This window comes from Pecten maximus, chromosome 6 (assembly GCF_902652985.1).
Source record: "Pecten maximus chromosome 6, xPecMax1.1, whole genome shotgun sequence".
NCBI lineage: Eukaryota > Metazoa > Mollusca > Bivalvia > Pectinida > Pectinidae > Pecten > Pecten maximus.
The window spans coordinates 21,505,944-21,527,371 of record NC_047020.1 but is presented as its reverse complement, the minus strand read 5'-3'; the positions used below and the strand labels follow the sequence as shown (position 1 = coordinate 21,527,371).

At 35.0% G+C, this 21,428-nt stretch overlaps 2 protein-coding genes across 5 annotated transcripts in view; one reads left to right on the top strand and one right to left on the bottom strand.

The window, feature by feature from the left end:
* The window catches only part of LOC117329225 (stromal interaction molecule 1-like), a 78,783-nt gene extending 78,056 nt beyond the window's left edge, over window positions 1–727 (bottom strand). For all 4 annotated transcript variants that reach the window (XM_033887057.1, XM_033887059.1, XM_033887058.1 and 1 more), the window contains exon 1: window positions 453–727. In XM_033887057.1, coding sequence (XP_033742948.1) covers window positions 453–570 — 118 coding nt within the window. In that variant the 5' untranslated portion in view covers window positions 571–727. The remainder of the gene's footprint in view (window positions 1–452) is intronic.
* Window positions 728–3,166: 2,439 nt separating this feature from the next.
* On the top strand, window positions 3,167–8,624 carry LOC117329224 (steroid receptor RNA activator 1-like). The gene is made up of 5 exons (XM_033887056.1): window positions 3,167–3,339; window positions 3,850–4,163; window positions 6,242–6,350; window positions 7,138–7,208; window positions 7,689–8,624. The coding sequence occupies exons 1-5, from the start codon at window positions 3,219–3,221 to the stop codon at window positions 7,905–7,907; spliced, it is 834 nt and encodes a 277-aa protein (XP_033742947.1). The 5' UTR covers window positions 3,167–3,218; the 3' UTR covers window positions 7,908–8,624.
* The last annotated feature ends 12,804 nt before the right edge of the window (window positions 8,625–21,428 follow it).

The following is a 21,428-nucleotide window of genomic DNA, read 5'->3' as shown; positions in this document are numbered from 1 at the left end:
AAATTTGTCGAATTAATAACTAATAATGATAAATGGATGAAAACAGTCAAATTAAATCAAATGTGGAAAATCATGTGGACAGACAGTTAAACAACTGATTGCGAAACTTTGTGTATTGTACACAACCTCTTGTGTACACCGGTGACTCCACAAACGGGAGGGTGCTGATAGGTTTTAATGATTATGGATTGAAGATGGTATATGGTTATTATCGTAATTATAAACCAATACGTTGCCTAGAGCTAAAAGTAGGGGCAAGTTGGTGCTCTCACAATATGTGTAAGTATGTTTGACAGCCGGGGGCCACGTCTGCCCCGACATCAAAGGACAACCGCAGACACTAATCTTCTCAAGATCTTCGTAAAAATATAACCTTCCTAAGAAATTTAAAGGATAGTTAAGAATGAAAAAAATAACTAATTTGAAGTGGGGATATACAAAAAGATACAGACCTGTTGGTTTCTGTTCCGGCGATGCTGTTTTTACGACATGACAATAAAAGGGAGACAGAACAGCGATTGTCACAACACAAACACACAAGGGAAGAACAGTTCGCGTCACCATACTCATCGTTTGAAAATAACATATCCAAAGATCAAAACATTAAGTTTCCCAGAATGAAAACATAATTCATGTACTGCTGTCCACGTTTCAACGCTTCCGTGATCGATTTCTAACCTGGCCACACAAACTAACACTAACAGTCGACACGCATTTGCTACTCAGATTTTCTCGGGTATTATCGAATTACCTGTAGTAACTCCCCCGTATTGAGCATTGCCTACGTATAGTCCAGAGGAAGTCCGAAGACTGTATCCTTAGGTCGACTGTAAAATATGCTATGCATCATAAAACATTAACTGTGTTGTCATTGGTCAAAAGGATCATGTTCAAAAAAAGAGAATATTTGGTATTAATTGACAATTGCAGAGATTAAGTCGCCTTGGCCAAGAAAAAGTAGATACATTAGCAGCGAATGAAAAATAAAAGAGGGAGTATATCATGTAAACATAACGGCAAGTAACAGCTGATTCTAGAAATTTCATTGGTCAAAAGTTCCACGTTGAAATCTAGCAATGGCGGCCCCCAGGCCAGGCAAGTCTAGTCATTACTAAATATTGTTATTTTTGTTGAAAGATGAATTATTCGGATATATTGACACCAATTGTTTACATTTTATGAGCGACGACAATGTCTGCTTATGTTTAATGATCATTCGAATGCATGTCTAATGCAAAATGCGCCATTAACATCAAATAAGTATTTTTCATATGTTTGATTAAAGTTTATAAACACTGAATCTCAGATGTTCTGTCAATACCATGGGCTCTTTATTAATGAATATTTCATATTCACATTGACAGAGGAGCCGGCTCCTGTGTGGTACACAATTGATAATTAATTAATTAATAATAATAATAATAATAATCCAAGAATTTTTACTTTGAGTCGTGTTTGTTACAATGCACCTCTAGCCGAGTAGAGGCTAGAGCTACATATATTATTAAGAACAGGTCGATGTAGTTTATACGAAGTGTTAAATACTGTCTCTGTCACTCAGCAGGTGACAAACAGTCGGTGTTATATATATGGTTTTCATTTTTTATTCTGTTACAAGCACGTCAAGATAAGTATAAATACCTTACAATGAAACAAATAATTCATTTAGTTAAATTGTAGCTGTAGACTAGACTGGGTCGATCATCTGTGACCAGGTAGCTCAATTGGTAGAGCATCCAGCTAGTGCTCAGAGGTCCCGGGTTCGAACCCCAGTCTGGCCGCTATGTTTTCTCCTCTCCTGTTACAAAATTGGCGCCCATCTAAAATACCCACGGTGTTGTTATGAGGGTTTCATGTGTCTTCGAGGGCGAATACTTGGAAAAAAGGAGGGAGTGTGTAGATCGAGGGACTGGACTGGGTCGATCATCAGTGACCAGGTAGCTCAATTGGTAGAGCATCCAGCTAGTGTTCGGAGGTCCCGGGTTTGAACCCCGGCCAGTGAGTGGTCGCTACATTTTCTCTTCTCCTGTTACAAAATAGTCTGAATCAGAATGGACATTACTCAACATGGATGATATACATAGGCTTTCACTAAATAATATTACACTCATATTACATAATTTCGAATTGATAAATCATTACAATGAATTTCACAGATAATTCATCTGATTTATAAATACAGTTAGTGTAAGTATATCCCAAGCCTGTGTTTCCTCTGGCCCTGTACCTACACCAGACATGGTGTCAGGGCCAGAGGAAATTTGGGCTAATATATCCCCAGAGTTTCCTCTGGCTATAATCACTTGTATAGAAGTATCTCATCAACTACAAACAATAGAATTATCACATGAAGTACATTTACATGTACCTATCCCAACAATGGGCCAAGGGTACTGTGTGGAGTCTAATGAAATGCAATGAAATTCACTCTACAATCATGAACATATATACATTGTAACTGAAGTGAAAATATACATGAAAAATGAGATTTAAATGTGTAGTGAAAAACAGCCTACAAGCATTGTTTTACAAAAATTTATATAAAAAAATCTACTTATTTTTCTGACTTAAATATATGTACATATAGTATGGATATTTCAGTAAGAATAATAACCCTTACTATATACATGTAGTTAATAAAATATAACATCAGCACATACCTAATAGTTTGTGCTGGACTCATAAATTAATACATGGATCCGTCTTTATCAGCGGATGGTCTGACTTTCTTCGACGGGAAAGCCCACACAAAGACTTAAAACTTAACAAGGCATTTTTATGCATTCACACTTACATGAACAGCACAGGTAACAAACACATGACAGACTCCACAGGTGAACAATGTTACATACATTCACGTTAAGTTAACAATACAAGAAACCCAGATGCTGTACATTAAATCTAACAATTGCTAAAACAATATTTAAAACAACTTCAATTAACCCTATTACACTTGTATCACAGATAGCCTAGATAAAAAGAAAAACGGCAATGAATATTAAAGATCATTTCATGCCAAATATATGTACATATACTTTATAAATATATATATAAGGTTGAGAACATCCTTGGCTTGTGAGGATGCATTGCAACTCTCAGTTTCATTAATGATTATCACCATTCAATTAGTATAAATCATAAGAAACTGGCAATATCTTCAATACTTAGTAATTTGTTTCTTAACAGGAAATCCTGACAGGGGATGGAATGATCCACCTATGTTTAATTATTCCCCGAAAACCTCGGGACATGCGTCACCAAGAGGGACAAAACTCAATAAGCGTGTAGCTTATACTGGAGGGGCCGTAAACACAAATACACCAAGTACAGGTGGAGTGGGTAAGTACTAGCTAACACACTTTGGAAATATTTTGAATGTATTACATGAACTAGGTAAATTAAAGTTAAAAAAAAATATGAAAGTAATTTAAAAAATATTTGTTAGGTATTCAAACAGAGGAAAGGGAAATAATTAAAGAAACTTAAATGATCGATATTATTCAGAAGTTTGATATTCATGTTGCTATCTCTTTTTTCCCCCAAATTTGCAGATTTATAGACAAGTCATATATTTTTGTAGCTTATAGATATATAGTTCATATGAAATTCTGCATTGATGGTGTAACAATAGCTTAATGAAATGATAATCATAGTTTATTTCTTATTTGTGACTCCAAGTCAGACTTATTTAGACCATTATAAAAGTTTTATACATTTTCTCATTTGATATAATAATTCTTTTCAATATCCAGATGAATTAAGGAATAAACTGGACAAAATTTCTCCTGAGCTGCAACACACATTATGATCATAAAGCAATCTTATTCTAAAAACTTATTGTCTATTTAGATTCAGGAACTCTGCTTAATGCAGCTAATGGACCACCCATCTCACCTGTACAGCTTCTTCCTCCGATACAAGTGTTGCCCCCAACAACCAACATTGCCCCATCAGCCCCGGTGCCCCTCTTGATCCCTATGATGGGTCCGAATTCTCCCAGCATACCTAAGGCAGAGTCTGACAACAACTCTTCAGCATTGGATGTACATGGCACAGACACGACTGTTCTTCAAAACTCAAACATTTCTAGTGAAGATGAACTTTTTGAAAAAGTCCAACAAAGAATTGACAACGAATTTGAAAGATGTTTACCACGACTGCAGGTATAAAAGATTTGGTAAATTGTGTTAAACTTTGCTAACTAGGCAGTGTTGATTACTTTACATTTAAGATATCTAAATAACCTATGGTAAACAAAAAGAGCAAAGAGTTATCGCCCTTTGAAAACTATTTTTTCACCTATCCTAATTTTTCTTCAATGTTTATTTATTTGATTAAATTTGACATTAACTTTTCAAGCTTGAATCAAAATTGTACACCAACCTTATACAAAGAAGGGTATACATGTTGCAGTTTCATCAGTTAGCACTAAAATGTTACTGTGGAAAAACTTTTTTTAATTATTTGACATTTTCTTTGACCACCACTAAGTTCCTGATTATTAATGTTATATAAAGATTCTGTATAGTTCCAGTGTCTCTTACTTGTATGTAAAGTCCGACAAGAACGACCTGTCATTGAAGTTTTCGTAGAATATTCAAAATAGGCAATCCTGTTATTGATGTTTCGGTGCAGCGAGTAAATAATGCATATGAACACATAATGGAGTAACATGGCTGCAACATGGTCTGCCCAATGCCATATTGCATATTGTATTCAAATTATTCACAAATTAACATACAATTGATTTTGGTCGACCAACAGCGAACAGAGGAATTTATCGAAGGCCTTACAAAAATGTTCAATATAATTAAACTTACTGAGCCTGGTCTCTGTGTCACAGACTCAATGTGCCTATACACGAAGATAAAATGAAGAAAATCAACAGATGTGGTCGTTGATCAGTATATATTAAATAGCATTGGGTTGTTAAGCTTATCAAACGTATTTGTATATTTTGATTATTAAAGTTTGTAAAATCAATGTCTTGGGTTTTGGGGTATCACCTACTCCTATAACATAAGAGGCCGCTAGTCGGCTCTTTTTCTATCGGATATGATTATGCCGACTGCGACCTCTTATTTCCTAAGCGCTAATATATTCTTTGATTCAGCTTGCACCTGAAATCCAGGCGCAACGAAATATGCTTGAAAAAACCACTTAAGTGGTTGACAGGTCATTACAACGATGTCTCCGCATCATGTATGCAAACATATCCCATATGTATGTCACAGACACAAATATATAGTATAATCCGGTATAGAACACACAAAATACATGTCCATGTTGTCGTAGCACTTTTCTAGCCGGTTTTAAAAATGACTGCCTAAAGGTTGTTACAAAAAAGTCTTGGGTATTTCAAACGGAACGAAATGATACAGATTTTGTTGTATTCCGCTTGTAGACATAGCTTGTAATCCATTTTTGTATTAATCGGCAAATCACGTGGTATTTCTACTTTCACTGTGGTATTTCTACTTTCACTACCGGCAGTACAAAATATAGTGTCTGCTTGAGCTCTGCTTCACTTCAGAAGAAGAAAACTTCATAATTTGTGTGTTTGCTAAGAAATTCTCCTCATTTAATCATGGGATTATAGAAAGGAATATATATTGGACCCTGTTGATCATTTAAATGTAAGTTGACACGCCGCTATATTTTTTCAAAATATGAACTTTGAAAATTTCATCGTCAGCATCGGGAAAATCAGCTATGGGCAGTTAGAGGTTACACGGCGCCTGTCAAAAGTATCTGCTGTGTAAAACCTCTAACATTGTTGGAGTAGGGTATCACCTGGAATGTTGTCTTATATTTCAGTACCGATAGTTTGGTTGAATAGTCAAGTTGCTAGCATTATGACATTAATTGAATGTAGAATTGAAAATAAAGGGGAAAAATGAAATGAAAAAAAAATATGCACTGTCACATGTAAAATAACCTGCAAGCAAAAAAAATTATAATGGGAAAAATACCCCCAAGGGATTTGAACCCTTTACTCTGTCACCAGTACTAAGTAACATACCACTTAGCCCACACGGCTGATTCGTCAATGTGATCGGTCTTGTACATCATTTTAAACTGTTGCGTATATGTATATGCTATGCAATGCATATATTTCCCTATAAGATTATCGACTCTATCATCGATTTATATGCTAACCAAAGTTAAACATGAGTCAATGGACTAGAGTTTTGATATTTAGTTTGATCATTTTATGATTATCTCCCTTTAAACATCACAGGGACGTGCAGCGGAAGATGTCAAGAGGAAATTACAGATTTTAAAAGAAAATTGGAAAGATAAGAAGTTGTCCAAGGATGTAAGAGGAAGAATCTGGGACATACTCCAAGGTATTGTACCTATTTGTTATAATGATATTTATTTGTAGCTACCTCACTGAGCAATATAGGCCTGTCATATACCATCCAGAACAATTAGGGTAAAGTGGTTTGGCCAACTGCACAACAGAAGAAAGTGGCCTGTTTGTCAGCTTCCAAAGAAACACAAACCAACACAGATAACATGGCCAGCGCTGTAACTGACTGAGCTATCACAGCCCCATTAATGGCATTTAATTGTTAGTGATCTTCGTTATGGTATTCTCAGAATGGGGCCGCGGTGGCCGAGTGGTTAAGGTATCCAAACACTCTTTGCCCATATGTTTTCATTTAAAAACAGAAATTTTAAATTTATTCAACATCATCAGTTAGTCTTTTTGTCACATTTAAAATAACAGAGAACTTCATATTTAAAAGGGTCTCTTATTTTTATAACAATTGTAAACTATAGATATTCAGCTGTCATCAGTTTGCATGAATCAGGAAGTCACATAATGTAGCAAATAGCATTAGCATAGAAGTGCTCCCCTACAGTGACAAACGTATCCATATGTATCATGATTAGTTACAGCGCAGAAGTATACTCAAAATTTGAGCATTTTCAATATGATTGGTTTGAAGGATGTTTAAGAAAGTACAGAAACTGATTTTAAACTTATAAAAACAGGACAAGAAAAAGCTCCAGTTGGAAAAACCAGCAATAGAAGAGTTGCTCCTCTTATTTTACGATTTGCTTGATTTAAAACTTGTTTATTATTTTTCTTATTTTTATGTTAATGTATATATTTTTCCTTTTTAGCTTTAGAAAACAAGGACTATGACACGGCCTGGGAGCGCCACCTATCGCTAATGGTGGACTTTACAGCTGAGGTATAAGTCTCTCTCGGAAATGTGTATCATGTTCTCTTTCTAAAGTCAGTGTTTTTCTTCAGAATAGGAAAGGAACTTAATTCATTGTAAACAAGCTAGCCTGTCATAATATCATAGGAATAAATTGATGGCTACCAAGCTAACCAAGCTAGCTTGTCAGAATGTGATAGGACTAAATTTATGGTAATCAAGCTAACCTGTCTTCATTTGATTGCACTGAAATTGAATTGTTTCTATCATAGCCAAATTTGACCAAAAATCACCGGATTCATGTTTTATTTCTTAGCAAGATGTATAATTAATAATAAATAAAACTATTATAACAATATAAAGAAGCAAAGAAAATTACTTTTCCAAAACCATTGTACTGTTTATGAAAGAGAATTTGTAATTTCCAGATTTTGTTAAAAGCCAGAAAATATTTTACTAGGAATATTTTCACTCTGTACAAGAAAAATTGAGTGACCTCCCTTGTTTCAGGTTGGCCAGTGGTTGGTTGCAGTGAAACGAATTATTCATGAGAATCGTGAAATGAAGAAGGAGATGGAAAGTTCTATAGAACAAAAGACTGATAAAGATTCAACTGCTGCAAATTTAATTGATGTGTCTGATCCAAAAATATCCTCCAGTAGTGTTTTAACACAGGACGAATGCTCAGCTACAGATGGAGACACAACAGGATCATCTGTTGATGGTTAATTCACTGCTTCAAGATACATAAACAATATTTTTTCTTCAACCCTGACATGAATTATTACACATTTATGATATGGATACCTCTTGAAACTTCAAAAGTATGAGACTGATAGATTTCGGAATTGTTTTAGTTTGTGGAATCTTTTTTTGAAGCTAGAATTACTATCATGGCTCTAAATCTTCAGTCATTATATTAGACCCTGGAAAGGATAATTTTCTATATTCCTAACTTGCATTATGCAGCATTCTGTGATTTTGAATTTATATTTATATATCAGAAAATGTTGAATGCAAGTAATGTATATAAAAAAATAGTAATTGACAACCCAAGGCACTACATTTTGCGCAACCGGTTTCGCTGTTTAGATTAAGAAAAAAGGGACTTCATGAACTTGAACAATTTTCAATAGAGCAAAATTATCCGAAGCCATTGATTTTATACGTATCAAAAAAGCTATGGCAATACCAATCACAGAACGGGAAGGGGGACGAAACTATGTTGCCTTTAATCACGACACATAACCCGAACAATCCCCAAACCAGCAGAAAAATTAAAGAAAAATTGAACATTTTGGATCGATCAGACAAAATGAAAAAAATTTGGAAAAACACAAAATTTATCACAAGTTATCGCCAACCAAAAAATCTGAAGAAATACCTTACCCATTCAGCATTTTCATCGAAGGTGGCGGAAACGCACACTGTAACTGCATGCAACAATAAAAGATGTAGAACATGCAAATATAGTTACTGGAGAATCTGTGATATTCAAAAATGGAATGGTCTGAAAGGTTAAACTAGGCAAGGATTGCAAATTGACAAAATTAATGTGATATACTCAATTATTTGTCCAAAGTCAAATAGCTTTTACATTGGACAAATTGAAAACCTCTGTAAGAAGGTTACACTACACCGAGAACAGATCTCACATGAACATTACAGACATTTACCAATAAGCCGACACATTGCCGAATGCAACAGTGGCTTTTTCAAAATATATCAGCTTTATACATTTTTTGCAGAAACCAATAGAGTACAAAGAGAAACAGTGAAAACCGGCTGTGCAAAATGTAACACCTTGGATTGTCAGTCACTATTTTTTAATATACATATATCTTCCTTTGCAAGGAATTCATTCCTTACATTATCTATATAATATCATAATGTCATTTCCAAGATGTTAGAAACAATTGCCTGAAGATGGCTGCTACCCCTGGAAACCTTAGAGAAACACAACTTGTGTTGATTTTATATTTTTAATTATAAATATATTGTAACCTTTAAGAAGTAATCTATTTTTTTATAATCAATTATATTCACAGATAATACCAAACCTATGGTAATCATTATAATAGGGGACATAGAGAAGTATATTAAAATCCTTTTTCTGTTTTGATGAAGTTATTTTGCCCAAAGTTGGTCCAGAGCGCCTTTGGGTGAAGGGGACTTCATTTAGTATAAAATGGCTGGTCTGTTTTGCCATGATCACTGAAATATCCAGATGAGTGATGCAGGCCCTACATGCCTCTTGTTGATGAAAACCATTTATATTTACATTTCTGAGAGCAACTCTACTTAATTCTTTTTAAGAATACAAAATATATTGAATATAATATTAAGATGATGGTTCAATACTCTGGTAGTGTACTACAAACCATTTGTTAGCAATAGTGTCTATCTTTGATGACACTTGGTAATAATATACATGGATAAATTAAAATTTAAATGTGTCAATGTCAATTGATGCTTGTGTGAAGTTTTGTTACAGTAATTATGGATAGTTATGGTACTAAATCCCTGTTTTAACTACAAATCAATGATTTAGATGGTTCTATAAGTTTTGATAAACATTATATGGTACTATATTACATCTGGTTTTATGCCATATATATTTGCTGTGAGTACACATGTGTAATGTACATATTAAAGAACATTTTGGGAATTATTAGGCTTAGGGCTCATTTTCCGATTTCTTCTTAATTTGGAGTTGTCATATTAAAGTCAGATACATGATTATATATGAGGTTTGAATTTTTCATATTTAACTTCCAATGCTACCAGATATTTTTTCTCATCTCTATTTTGTACATTGAAAAAAGATATACAGAGGAGCCCACTTATTTGCATATCGGTTATTTGAATATCCCGCTTATTTGCATAAAATTCTCAGGTCCCGATTTTTTTCTTCTTTATCTTTGTATTTCAATCCCGTGTATTTGCATCGACTAAAACACCCGACTCCCGCTTATATGCATATAAAAATTTCAAAAAATCGAAAAATTTTAATTGATTTTAGGGTATTTTTGTGATTTTCCCGTAATAAAAGTTTTATGAAATGTTTTTTTAACTTACATATTGATTCGACACGATGTACAACGTTATCTAATCATTGGTTCACACTTCGTCATTACAGGTTACGTTCGATGCATCGATATCGACATTTAGTTATTATCCAGACCATATCAGTAGCATTGTGCAGAAGAATTACTGATGAGATTTGTTTATTTATTATAGCATCGATCCAAACCTGTGTTTTGTGCACTTGAACACTCGCTGAGGCAGATTGCGATCGCCATGATTGTTTACTAGGCGCGTTGCATTGTGGGGGCATATGTGTAATGAACGACAACTCTTTTTGTGTGTGCGCCATTTTCCAAAACGAACCCAAACAACAATACACATGTCACGGTCATTTAAGACAGTCTATTGCTTCAGCAGTTCATCATCTATGATCAAACAACTAATATACTCATAGCAGGAACACCACGCATCTCGAGACGATAATGAATGTTAGGCTTAATTGAAACGATGACATTGTAGTGCCAACCCACGCGTGTATGACCGATATCGGACCCAGAGTGACGAGTAACTTTAGTAAACAATGAAGTGTATGCAAATATTTTTGTTTGTACATTTACAAAGAATAACAACCCATGTATTTCGTATTTACTCTTATATTTTAAATAATGTTTTTTTTTAAATATATTTTTAATGCAAATAACGTAAACAATCATATAGCGCCCATTTTGAGTACCGACCTGACGATCTACACGTGTATAAGACGGGCCAAAACCCAACTCCGCCTATACGAATACTCCGGTTATTTGCATATTTTGTCATGGAAAAAGGGCTATGCAAATAAGCGGGTTGCTCTGTACATGTAAATCATAGTCGGAGAAAAAAGTTTTGACTATTTTTAGGTCAATTTGGATAAAACAGTGAAAACTACCACTCTTCATTGGCTTTTCATAACACAACAGTCGAGATTATACTATATTGAAGATAGGAACATGATAGTTTAAATGGTATCATTATTCTTAACCTTGGAATAATATCTTTTCATGTAATCTGTTGTATTCCAATATGTTCACTTTGTTTATAGTTTCATTTATTCAAGCAGTACAATTTCAATAATTGAAGTGATTAATTTCAGTATTTATTAAGTTCAATTAACTTATAAAAATAAAATGTTTTCACATTTTGCAACAGCTTAAATCATTGAGATGATCCCATTTATCTTTGTTTTTTAAACAAGCCCGATAAGGTCCCTATTGTCATAAAGACATTTACAAAGGAAAACAGAACTTAATTTAAAATGGGACACTTCACCTAACAGTTAAATCCAGTATACCTCTGATTGTGTTGGTTCACACCGACATGTAGATGTAAACCCCGGAATTTTGAGAATGCTTCTTTTCAGGGAGACTGAAGGAAACCTTTTTTATTACCTCAGTCATTCATTATTTCATTTAAAAAAATTGCTATTATGCCTTATTATGCTATTTAACAGCCAGGGCTTGATTCCTTGGTCATATGTGAAAAAATGTAGTTTTTTACTTGTGCAATCTTGTGGGTTTTCATCAGGTATAGGTACTGGCGTTTCGCCATATCCCAGGGTATTTATTAATTATGCCTCTTTTGTACTATTTGGGCTAGCAAGGAGGATTATAAGTTTTCATAATTGTTGTAAAATACATTTTTAACGTTATCATTTTTTGAGACACCACTACTGGTTTTGGTTAAGTGTCTGGCTGGACCCCTTGTATCGTATCAGGATTGTCCCCAGGTGTGTTTACCTGTACAATGCTTCGTTTACAAAGACAACCTTTCTTTATTGTATGGAATAGATTAGTCTAGCTTTTAAAGTAGGATATTTATCAATGCCATATAGCCATATGGCTATTTTTGTTTCATCAGTGAACTATACAAGCTGTCATATATGTTAGAATTATAAAGGGTGGTACAATATGTATTACATAATAACAGTGTGTAAGATAATTATTATTTTAATATGTATCGTGGTATTAGGGTGTGTTAGAAAACTATTTTTAAATGACTGTAATGTGTTCTAATGGTGCTGGCTACTTTAGTTGACATTTCATTTTGTAAAGAATTGTTGATCGATGGAATTCACTGTGTCCCAGTCATTGAATTGTTTACTTTCCTGTGAAATTACAATGAAATTCTAATTCACAAACAGGGATCCCAATCCCAATTATAGTTTAAGACTTGTGTCATGTCTAGTCACCTAAAGGCTGTGAAAAAATGGAAATGATTACTGCTAAAACTACCACAAATAAAATATAATATAATATTCTGTTTTTGTTTTTATTAATATTTTAATATGCTTAACTGACTACAACTAATATTTTATTGTTTTGTGTGATGTTGAAACTCACACAACTTATTTAGCCAATAAGTTGTTGTTTCACCCCGAACCAAATAAGTCCCTAATAAAAATGTGTTTCTTAGGTTTGTAGCTATTTTGTTCATTAATTAACACAAGGAATAGGTACTTCCTATCAACACAAGAATAAAGATAAGGGTCTTGAGATTTGAAAATCAAAAACATACATTGCTACTAAAAATAGAATGATGCAAAAAGGCGAGAAAAGTGTAAATATCCTTGTTACTGTCTTTCATTTACTGATGTGCTCTTATATACCATTTAACATATTAGATAACTCATTTAAAAGGTCTGAGTACAGATGAGATAACTCATTTAACAGGTCTGAGTACAGATAAGATAACTCATTTAACAGGTCTGAGTACAGATTAGAAAGCTCATTTAAAAGGTCTGAGTACAGATTAGATAACTCATTTACAGGTCTGAGTACAGATAAGATAACTCATTTAACAGGTCTGAGTACAGATTAGAAAGCTCATTTAAAAGGTCTGAGTACAGATTAGATAACTCATTTAATAGGTCTGAGTACAGATTAGATAACTCATTTAACAGGTCTGAGTACAGATTAGATAACTCATTTAACAGATCTGAGTACAGATTAGATAACTCATTTACAGGTCTGAGTACAGATTAGATAACTAATTTAACAGGTCTGAGTACAGATTAGGTAACTCATTTAACAGGTCTGAGTACAGATTAGATAACTCATTTACAGGTCTGAGTACAGATTAGATAACTTATTTAACAGGTCTGAGTACAGATTAGGTAACTCATTTAACAGGTCTGAGTACAGATTAGATAACTCATTTAATAGGTCTGAGTACAGATTAGGTAACTCATTTACAGGTCTGAGTACAGATTAGATAACTTATTTAACATTTCTGAGTACAGATTAGATAACTCATTTAACAGGTCTGAGTACAGATTAGATAACTCATTTAACAGGTCTGAGTACAGATTAGGTAACTTATTTACAGGTCTGAGTACAGATTAGATAACTCATTTAATAGGTCTGAGTACAGATTAGGTAACTCATTTAAAAGGTCTGAGTACAGATGAGATAACTCATTTAACAGGTCTGAGTACAGATAAGATAACTCATTTAACAGGTCTGAGTACAGATTAGAAAGCTCATTTAAAAGGTCTGAGTACAGATTAGATAACTCATTTACAGGTCTGAGTACAGATAAGATAACTCATTTAACAGGTCTGAGTACAGATTAGAAAGCTCATTTAAAAGGTCTGAGTACAGATTAGATAACTCATTTAACAGGTCTGAGTACAGATTAGATAACTCATTTAACTGGTCTGAGTACAGATTAGATAACTCATTTAACAGATCTGAGTACAGATTAGATAACTCATTTACAGGTCTGAGTACAGATTAGATAACTAATTTAACAGGTCTGAGTACAGATTAGGTAACTCATTTAACAGGTCTGAGTACAGATTAGATAACTCATTTACAGGTCTGAGTACAGATTAGATAACTTATTTAACAGGTCTGAGTACAGATTAGGTAACTCATTTAACAGGTCTGAGTACAGATTAGATAACTCATTTAATAGGTCTGAGTACAGATTAGGTAACTCATTTACAGGTCTGAGTACAGATTAGATAACTTATTTAACATTTCTGAGTACAGATTAGATAACTCATTTAACAGGTCTGAGTACAGATTAGATAACTCATTTAACAGGTCTGAGTACAGATTAGGTAACTTATTTACAGGTCTGAGTACAGATTAGATAACTCATTTAATAGGTCTGAGTACAGATTAGATAACTCATTTAACAGGTCTGAGTACAGATTAGATAGCTCATTAAACAGGTCTGAGTACAGATTAGATAACTTATTTAACAGATCTGAGTACAGATAAGATAGCTCATTTAATAGGTCTGAGTACAGATTAGATAACTCATTTAATAGGTCTGAGTACAGATTAGATAACTCATTTAACAGGTCTGAGTACAGATAAGATAGCTCATTTAACAGGTCTGAGTACAGATTAGATAGCTCATTTACAGGTCTGAGTACAGATTAGATAACTCATTTAACAGATCTGAGTACAGATTAGGTAACTCATTTAACAGGTCTGAGTACAGATTAGATAGCTCATTAAACAGGTCTGAGTACAGATTAGATAACTCATTTAACAGATCTGAGTACAGATGAGATAACTCATTTAATAGGTCTGAGTACAGATTAGATAGCTCATTTACAGGTCTGAGTACAGATTAGATAGCTCATTAAACAGGTCTGAGTACAGATTAGATAACTCATTTAACAGGTTTGAGTACAGATTAGATAACTCATTTAACAGGTTTGAGTACAGATAAGATAACTCATTTAACAGATCTGAGTACAGATGAGATAACTCATTTAATAGGTCTGAGTACAGATTAGATAACTCATTTAACAGGTTTGAGTACAGATTAGATAACTCATTTAACAGGTTTGAGTACAGATAAGATAACTCATTTAACAGGTCTGAGTACAGATTAGATAACTCATTTAATAGGTCTGAGTACAGATTAGATAACTTATTTAACAGATCTGAGTACAGATTAGGTAACTCATTTAAAAGGTCTGAGTACAGATTAGATAACTCATTTAAAAGGTCTGAGTACAGATTAGGTAACTCATTTAAAAGGTCTGAGTACAGATTAGATAACTCATTTAACAGATCTGAGTACAGATTAGATAACTCATTTAACAGGTCTGAGTACAGATTAGATAGCTCATTTAACAGGTCTGAGTACAGATTAGGTAACTCATTTAACAGGTCTGAGTACAGATTAGGTAACTCATTTAACAGGTCTGAGTACAGATTAGATAACTCATTTAACAGATCTGAGTACAGATTAGGTAACTCATTTAATAGGTCTGAGTACAGATTAGATAACTTATTTAACAGATCTGAGTACAGATTAGATAACTCATTTAACAGGTTTGAGTACAGATTAGATAACTCATTTAACAGGTCTGAGTACAGATTAGATAACTAATTTAAAAGGTCTGAGTACAGATTAGGTAACTCATTTAACAGGTCTGAGTACATATTAGATAACGCCATTTAATAGGTCTGAGTACAGATTAGATAACTCATTTAACAGATCTGAGTACAGATTAGATAGCTCATTTAATAGGTCTGAGTACAGGTTAGATAACTCATTTAACAGGTCTGAGTACAGATTAGATAACTCATTTAACAGGTTTGAGTACAGATTAGGTAACTAATTTAACAGATCTGAGTACAGATTAGATAACTCATTTAACAGATCTGAGTACAGATTAGATAACTCATTTAAAAGGTCTGAGTACAGATTAGGTAACTAATTTAACAGATCTGAGTACAGATTAGATAGCTCATTTAATAGGTCTGAGTACAGATTAGGTAACTAATTTAACAGATCTGAGTACAGATTAGATAACTCATTTAACAGATCTGAGTACAGATTAGATAACTCATTTAACAGGTCTGAGTACAGATTAGATAACTCATTTACAGGTCTGAGTACAGATTAGATAACTCATTTAACAGGTTTGAGTACAGATTAGATAACTCATTTAACAGGTTTGAGTACAGATTAGATAACTCATTTAACAGATCTGAGTACAGATTAGATAACTCATTTACAGGCCTGAGTACAGATTAGATAACTTATTTAAAAGGCCTGATTACAGATTAGATAACTTATTTAACAGGTCTGAGTACAGATTAGATAACTCATTTACAGGCCTGAGTACAGATTAGATAACTCATTTAACAGGTCTGAGTACAAATTAGGTAACTCATTTACAGATCTGAGTACAGATTAGGTAATTTATTCAACAGATCTGAGTACAGATTAGATAACTTATTTAACAGGTCTGAGTACAGATTAGGTAACTCATTTAATAGGTCTGAGTACAGATTAGATAGCTCATTTAATAGGTCTGAGTACAGATTAGATAACTCATTTAACAGGTCTGAGTACAGATTAGATAACTCATTTAACAGATCTGAGTACAGATTAGATAACTCATTTAACAGGTCTGAGTACAGATTAGATAACTCATTTACAGGCCTGAGTACAGATTAGATAACTCATTTAACAGGTCTGAGTACAAATTAGGTAACTCATTTACAGATCTGAGTACAGATTAGGTAATTTATTCAACAGATCTGAGTACAGATTAGATAACTTATTTAACAGGTCTGAGTACAGATTAGGTAACTCATTTAATAGGTCTGAGTACAGATTAGATAGCTCATTTAATAGGTCTGAGTACAGATTAGATAGCTCATTTAACAGATCTGAGTACAGATTAGATAACTCATTTAACAGGTATGAGTACAGATTAGATAACTCATTTAATAGGTCTGAGTACAGATTAGATAAGTTATTTAACAGGTCTGAGTACAGATTAGATAACTCATTTAACAGGTCTGAGTACAGATTAGATAACTCATTTAACAGGTTTGAGTACAGATTAGATAACTAATTTAACAGATCTGAGTACAGATTAGATAACTCAATTAACAAGTCTGAGTACAGGTTAGATAACTCATTTAACAGGTATGAGTACAGATTAGATAACTCATTTAACAGGTCTGAGTACAGATTAGATAGCTCATTTAACAGGTCTGAGTACAGATTAGATAACTCATTTAACAGATCTGAGTACAGATTAGGTAACTCATTTAAAAGGTCTGAGTACAGATTAGATAACTCATTTAACAGATCTGAGTACAGATTAGATAACTCATTTAAAAGGTCTGAGTACAGATTAGATAACTCCATTTAACAGATCTGAGTACAGATTAGATAACTCATTTAACAGGTCTGAGTACATATTAGATAGCTCATTTAACAGGTCTGAGTACAGATTAGGTAACTCCATTTAACAGGTCTGAGTACAGATTAGGTAACTAATTTAACAGATCTGAGTACAGATTAGATAACTCATTTAACAGATCTGAGTACAGATTAGATAACTCATTTAACAGATCTGAGTACAGATTAGATAACTCATTTAACAGATCTGAGTACAGATTAGATAACTCATTTAAAAGGTCTGAGTACAGGTTAGATAGCTCATTTAACAGGTCTGAGTACGGATTAGGTAACTCCATTGAACAGATCTGAGGACAAATTACTTATACATGTAACTCTATAAACGACCATGAGGACTGAATAAGCCATGAATCAGTACAGATTGCTACTACACAATGTACCTGGAACAATTACAAATCAATTCCTTAAGCAATTGTAAGGTAAGCTTATCACATTTCACAGCTCTGAATACAGCTTAACGCATTAAACAGCAGATTAACTCATTAAACAGCTCTGAGTCCTGATTGATTTATTAATTTAACAGCTCTGAATGTAAATTAACGCATTAAACACCTCTGAAGGTAGATTAACGCATTAAACAGCTCTGAGTGTATATTAACTCATTAAACGGCTCTGAGTGTATATTAACTCATTAAACGGCTCTGAGTGTAGCTTAACTCATTAAACGGCTCTGAGTGTAGCTTAACTCATTAAACGGCTGAGTGTAGCTTAACTCATTAAACGGCTCTGAGTGTAGCTTAACTCATTAAACAGCTCTGAGTGTAGCTAAACTCATTAAACGGCTCTGAGTGTAGCTTAACTCATTAAACAGCTCTGAGTGTAGCTTAACTCATTAAACGGCTCTGAGTGTAGCTTAACTCATTAAACAGCTCTGAGTGTATATTAACTCATCAAACAGCTCTGAGTGTAGCTTAACTCATTAAACAGCTCTGAGTGCAGATTAACTCATTAAACATTTCTGAGTGCAGATTGATTCATTAATTTAAAAGCTCTGAGTGTAGCTTAACTCATTAAACGGCTCTGAGTGTATATTAACTCATTAAACACCTCTGAGTGTATATTAATTCATTAAACGGCTCTGGGTTCAGATTGAAGTATCCTCGTATAAAGCACATTAACCCACTTTCAAGGTTACGAGTTAAATATGTAAAAAGAAAGTTGAGAACCTTCTCAGTCGTCACAAGAACAAGGGTACTATTATTTTGCCAGTAGGTACCTGGGATCCAGTGCACTAAATGCACTAATGTAAATTACCTGGACCTATTTCTAACGTCACGAGGTTCAAGTGTATACCAAGAGTCCTGATATTACGCCTGTAGTTACACCTTTAAACTTTTAAATCCTTTTGTAGCTACATGTTTACAGCTATTTTGGGTAATGCCGGATTTATCAAAATTATCAGGGGAATCGCAGTATCATAAGCCAAATGACAATGCACCAATATGCCACCTCCTATACTAAGTAATCATTTCACATCTTAGAAAGGTTATAAACTAAGTATACATCGTTTTCTGAAACACCACTAACACAAGGTCAACCTCAAAAGGGTTTTAAAATTGCTGTTATTTATTATTCAATGTGAACGATTCAGGCCCTATGTGCCTCTTGTTAATTCAGATTAGTTGCTTGATGAGAAACTCGTCCAGTAAGACAGGGAAGGGTTATGTCTGTTTTGTATAGATATACAGAGATAATGATATGTCCGTCATGTGGTCAACCCAGCACTTCGACCTGTGGACGAATTACCTGACCTAACGGTTGGTCATTGTACAACAAACCGTATTTAATACTGACCTAAAGGCTATGGCGGCCTAATTCAAAGTCCGCTTTATAACTAACTCTGTGTTGTAATGTATTTAGGGATTTTCACTGCGTTAGTACGACGACCTAAGGAATACTGCCACTTCTAATTTTCGCTACATCTGTACGACACAATCTTGTCGATTAATATTTGATGGTACCTGTATGATTGATGACATGGACTTCATTGATATTGTCCTTGTTACTTCTTTGTAATTTTTAAGTGGAGCGCTGTCTCAGCTCATATATGGGTATCCATCACTTTTCAAAAGTAAATGTTTCTCCATTACTTTTCGGGAGTGAATGTTTCTCCAATACTTTTCGGGATTGAATGTTTCTCCATTACTTTTCGCGAGTGAATGTTTCTCCATTACTTTTCAGGAGTGACCGACTCTCCATTACTTTCCCGAAGTAATTGTTCCTCCATTACTTTGTCTCTCCATCACTTTTCAGGAGTGGATGTCTATACATTACTTTTCCGGATTGAATGTTTCTGCCTCCATTACATTTCTGGAGTGAATGTCTCTCAATTACTTTTCATGAGTAAATGTCCCTCCATTACTTTTCAGGAGTGACCGTCTTTCCATTACTTTTCGGGATTGAATGTCCCTCCATTACTTTTCAGGAGTAAATGTGTCTCCATTACTTTTCAGGAGATAATGTCTCTACATTACCTTTTTTGAGTGTATGTGTCGTCTGTGTAGATGTACTCCCGTGTGTATGTGTCGTCTGTGTAGATGTACTCCCGTGTGTATGTGTCGTCTGTGTAGATGTACTCCCGTGTGTATGTGTCGTCTGTGTAGATGTACTCCCGTGTGTATGTGTCGTCTGTGTAGATGTACTCCCGTGTGTATGTGTCGTCTGTGTAGATGTTCTCCCGTGTGTATGTGTCGTCTGTGTAGATGTACTCCCGTGTGTATGTGTCGTCTGTGTAGATGTTCTCCCGTGTGTATGTGTCGTCTGTGTAGATGTACTCCCGTATGTATGTGTCGTCTGTGTAGATGTACTCCGTGTGTATGTGTCGTCTGTGTAGATGTACTCCCGTGTGTATCTGTCGTCTGTGTAGATGTTCTCCCGTGTGTATGTGTCGTCTGTGTAGATGTTCCCCCGTGTGTGTGTGTCGTCTGTGTAGATGTTCTCCCGTGTGTATGTGTCGTCTGTGTAGATGTACTCCCGTGTGTATGTGTCGTCTGTGTAGATGTACTCCCGTGTGTATGTGTCGTCTGTGTAGATGTACTCCCGTGTGTATGTGTCGTCTGTGTAGATGTTCCCCCGTGTGTGTGTGTGTCGTCTGTGTAGATGTACTCCCGTGTGTATGTGTCGTCTGTGCAGATGTTCTCCCGTGTGTATGTGTCGTCTGTGTAGATGTTCTCCCGTGTGTATGTGTCGTCTGTGTAGATGTACTCCCGTGTGTATGTGTCGTCTGTGTAGATGTACTCCCGTGTGTATGTGTCGTCTGTGTAGATGTACTCCCGTGTGTATGTGTCGTCTGTGTAGATGTTCTCCCGTGTGTATGTGTAGATGTTCTCCCGTGTGTATGTGTCGTCTGTGTAGATGTACTCCCGTGTGTATGTGTCGTCTGTGTAGATGTACTCCCGTGTGTATGTGTCGTCTGTGTAGATGTACTCCCGTGTGTATGTGTCGTCTGTGTAGATGTACTCCCGTGTGTATGTGTCGTCTGTGTAGATGTACTCCCGTGTGTATGTGTCGTCTGTGTAGATGTACTCCCGTGTGTATGTGTCGTCTGTGTAGATGTACTCCCGTGTGTATGTGTCGTCTGTGTAGATGTACTCCCGTGTGTATGTGTCGTCTGTGTAGATGTTCTCCCGTGTGTATGTGTAGATGTTCTCCCGTGTGTATGTGTCGTCTGTGTAGATGTTCTCCCGTGTGTATGTGTCGTCTGTGTAGATATACTCCCGTGTGTATGTGTCGTCTGTAGATGTACTCCCGTGTGTATGTGTCGTCTGTGTAGATGTACTCCCGTGTGTATGTGTCGTCTGTGCAGATGTACTCCCGTGTGTATGTGTCGTCTGTGTAGATGTTCTCCCGTGTGTATGTGTCGTCTGTGTAGATGTACTCCCGTGTGTATGTGTAGATATACTCCCGTGTGTATGTGTCGTCTGTGTATATGTACTCCCGTGTGTATGTGTCGTCTGTGTAGATGTACTCCCGTGTGTATGTGTCGTCTGTGTAGAT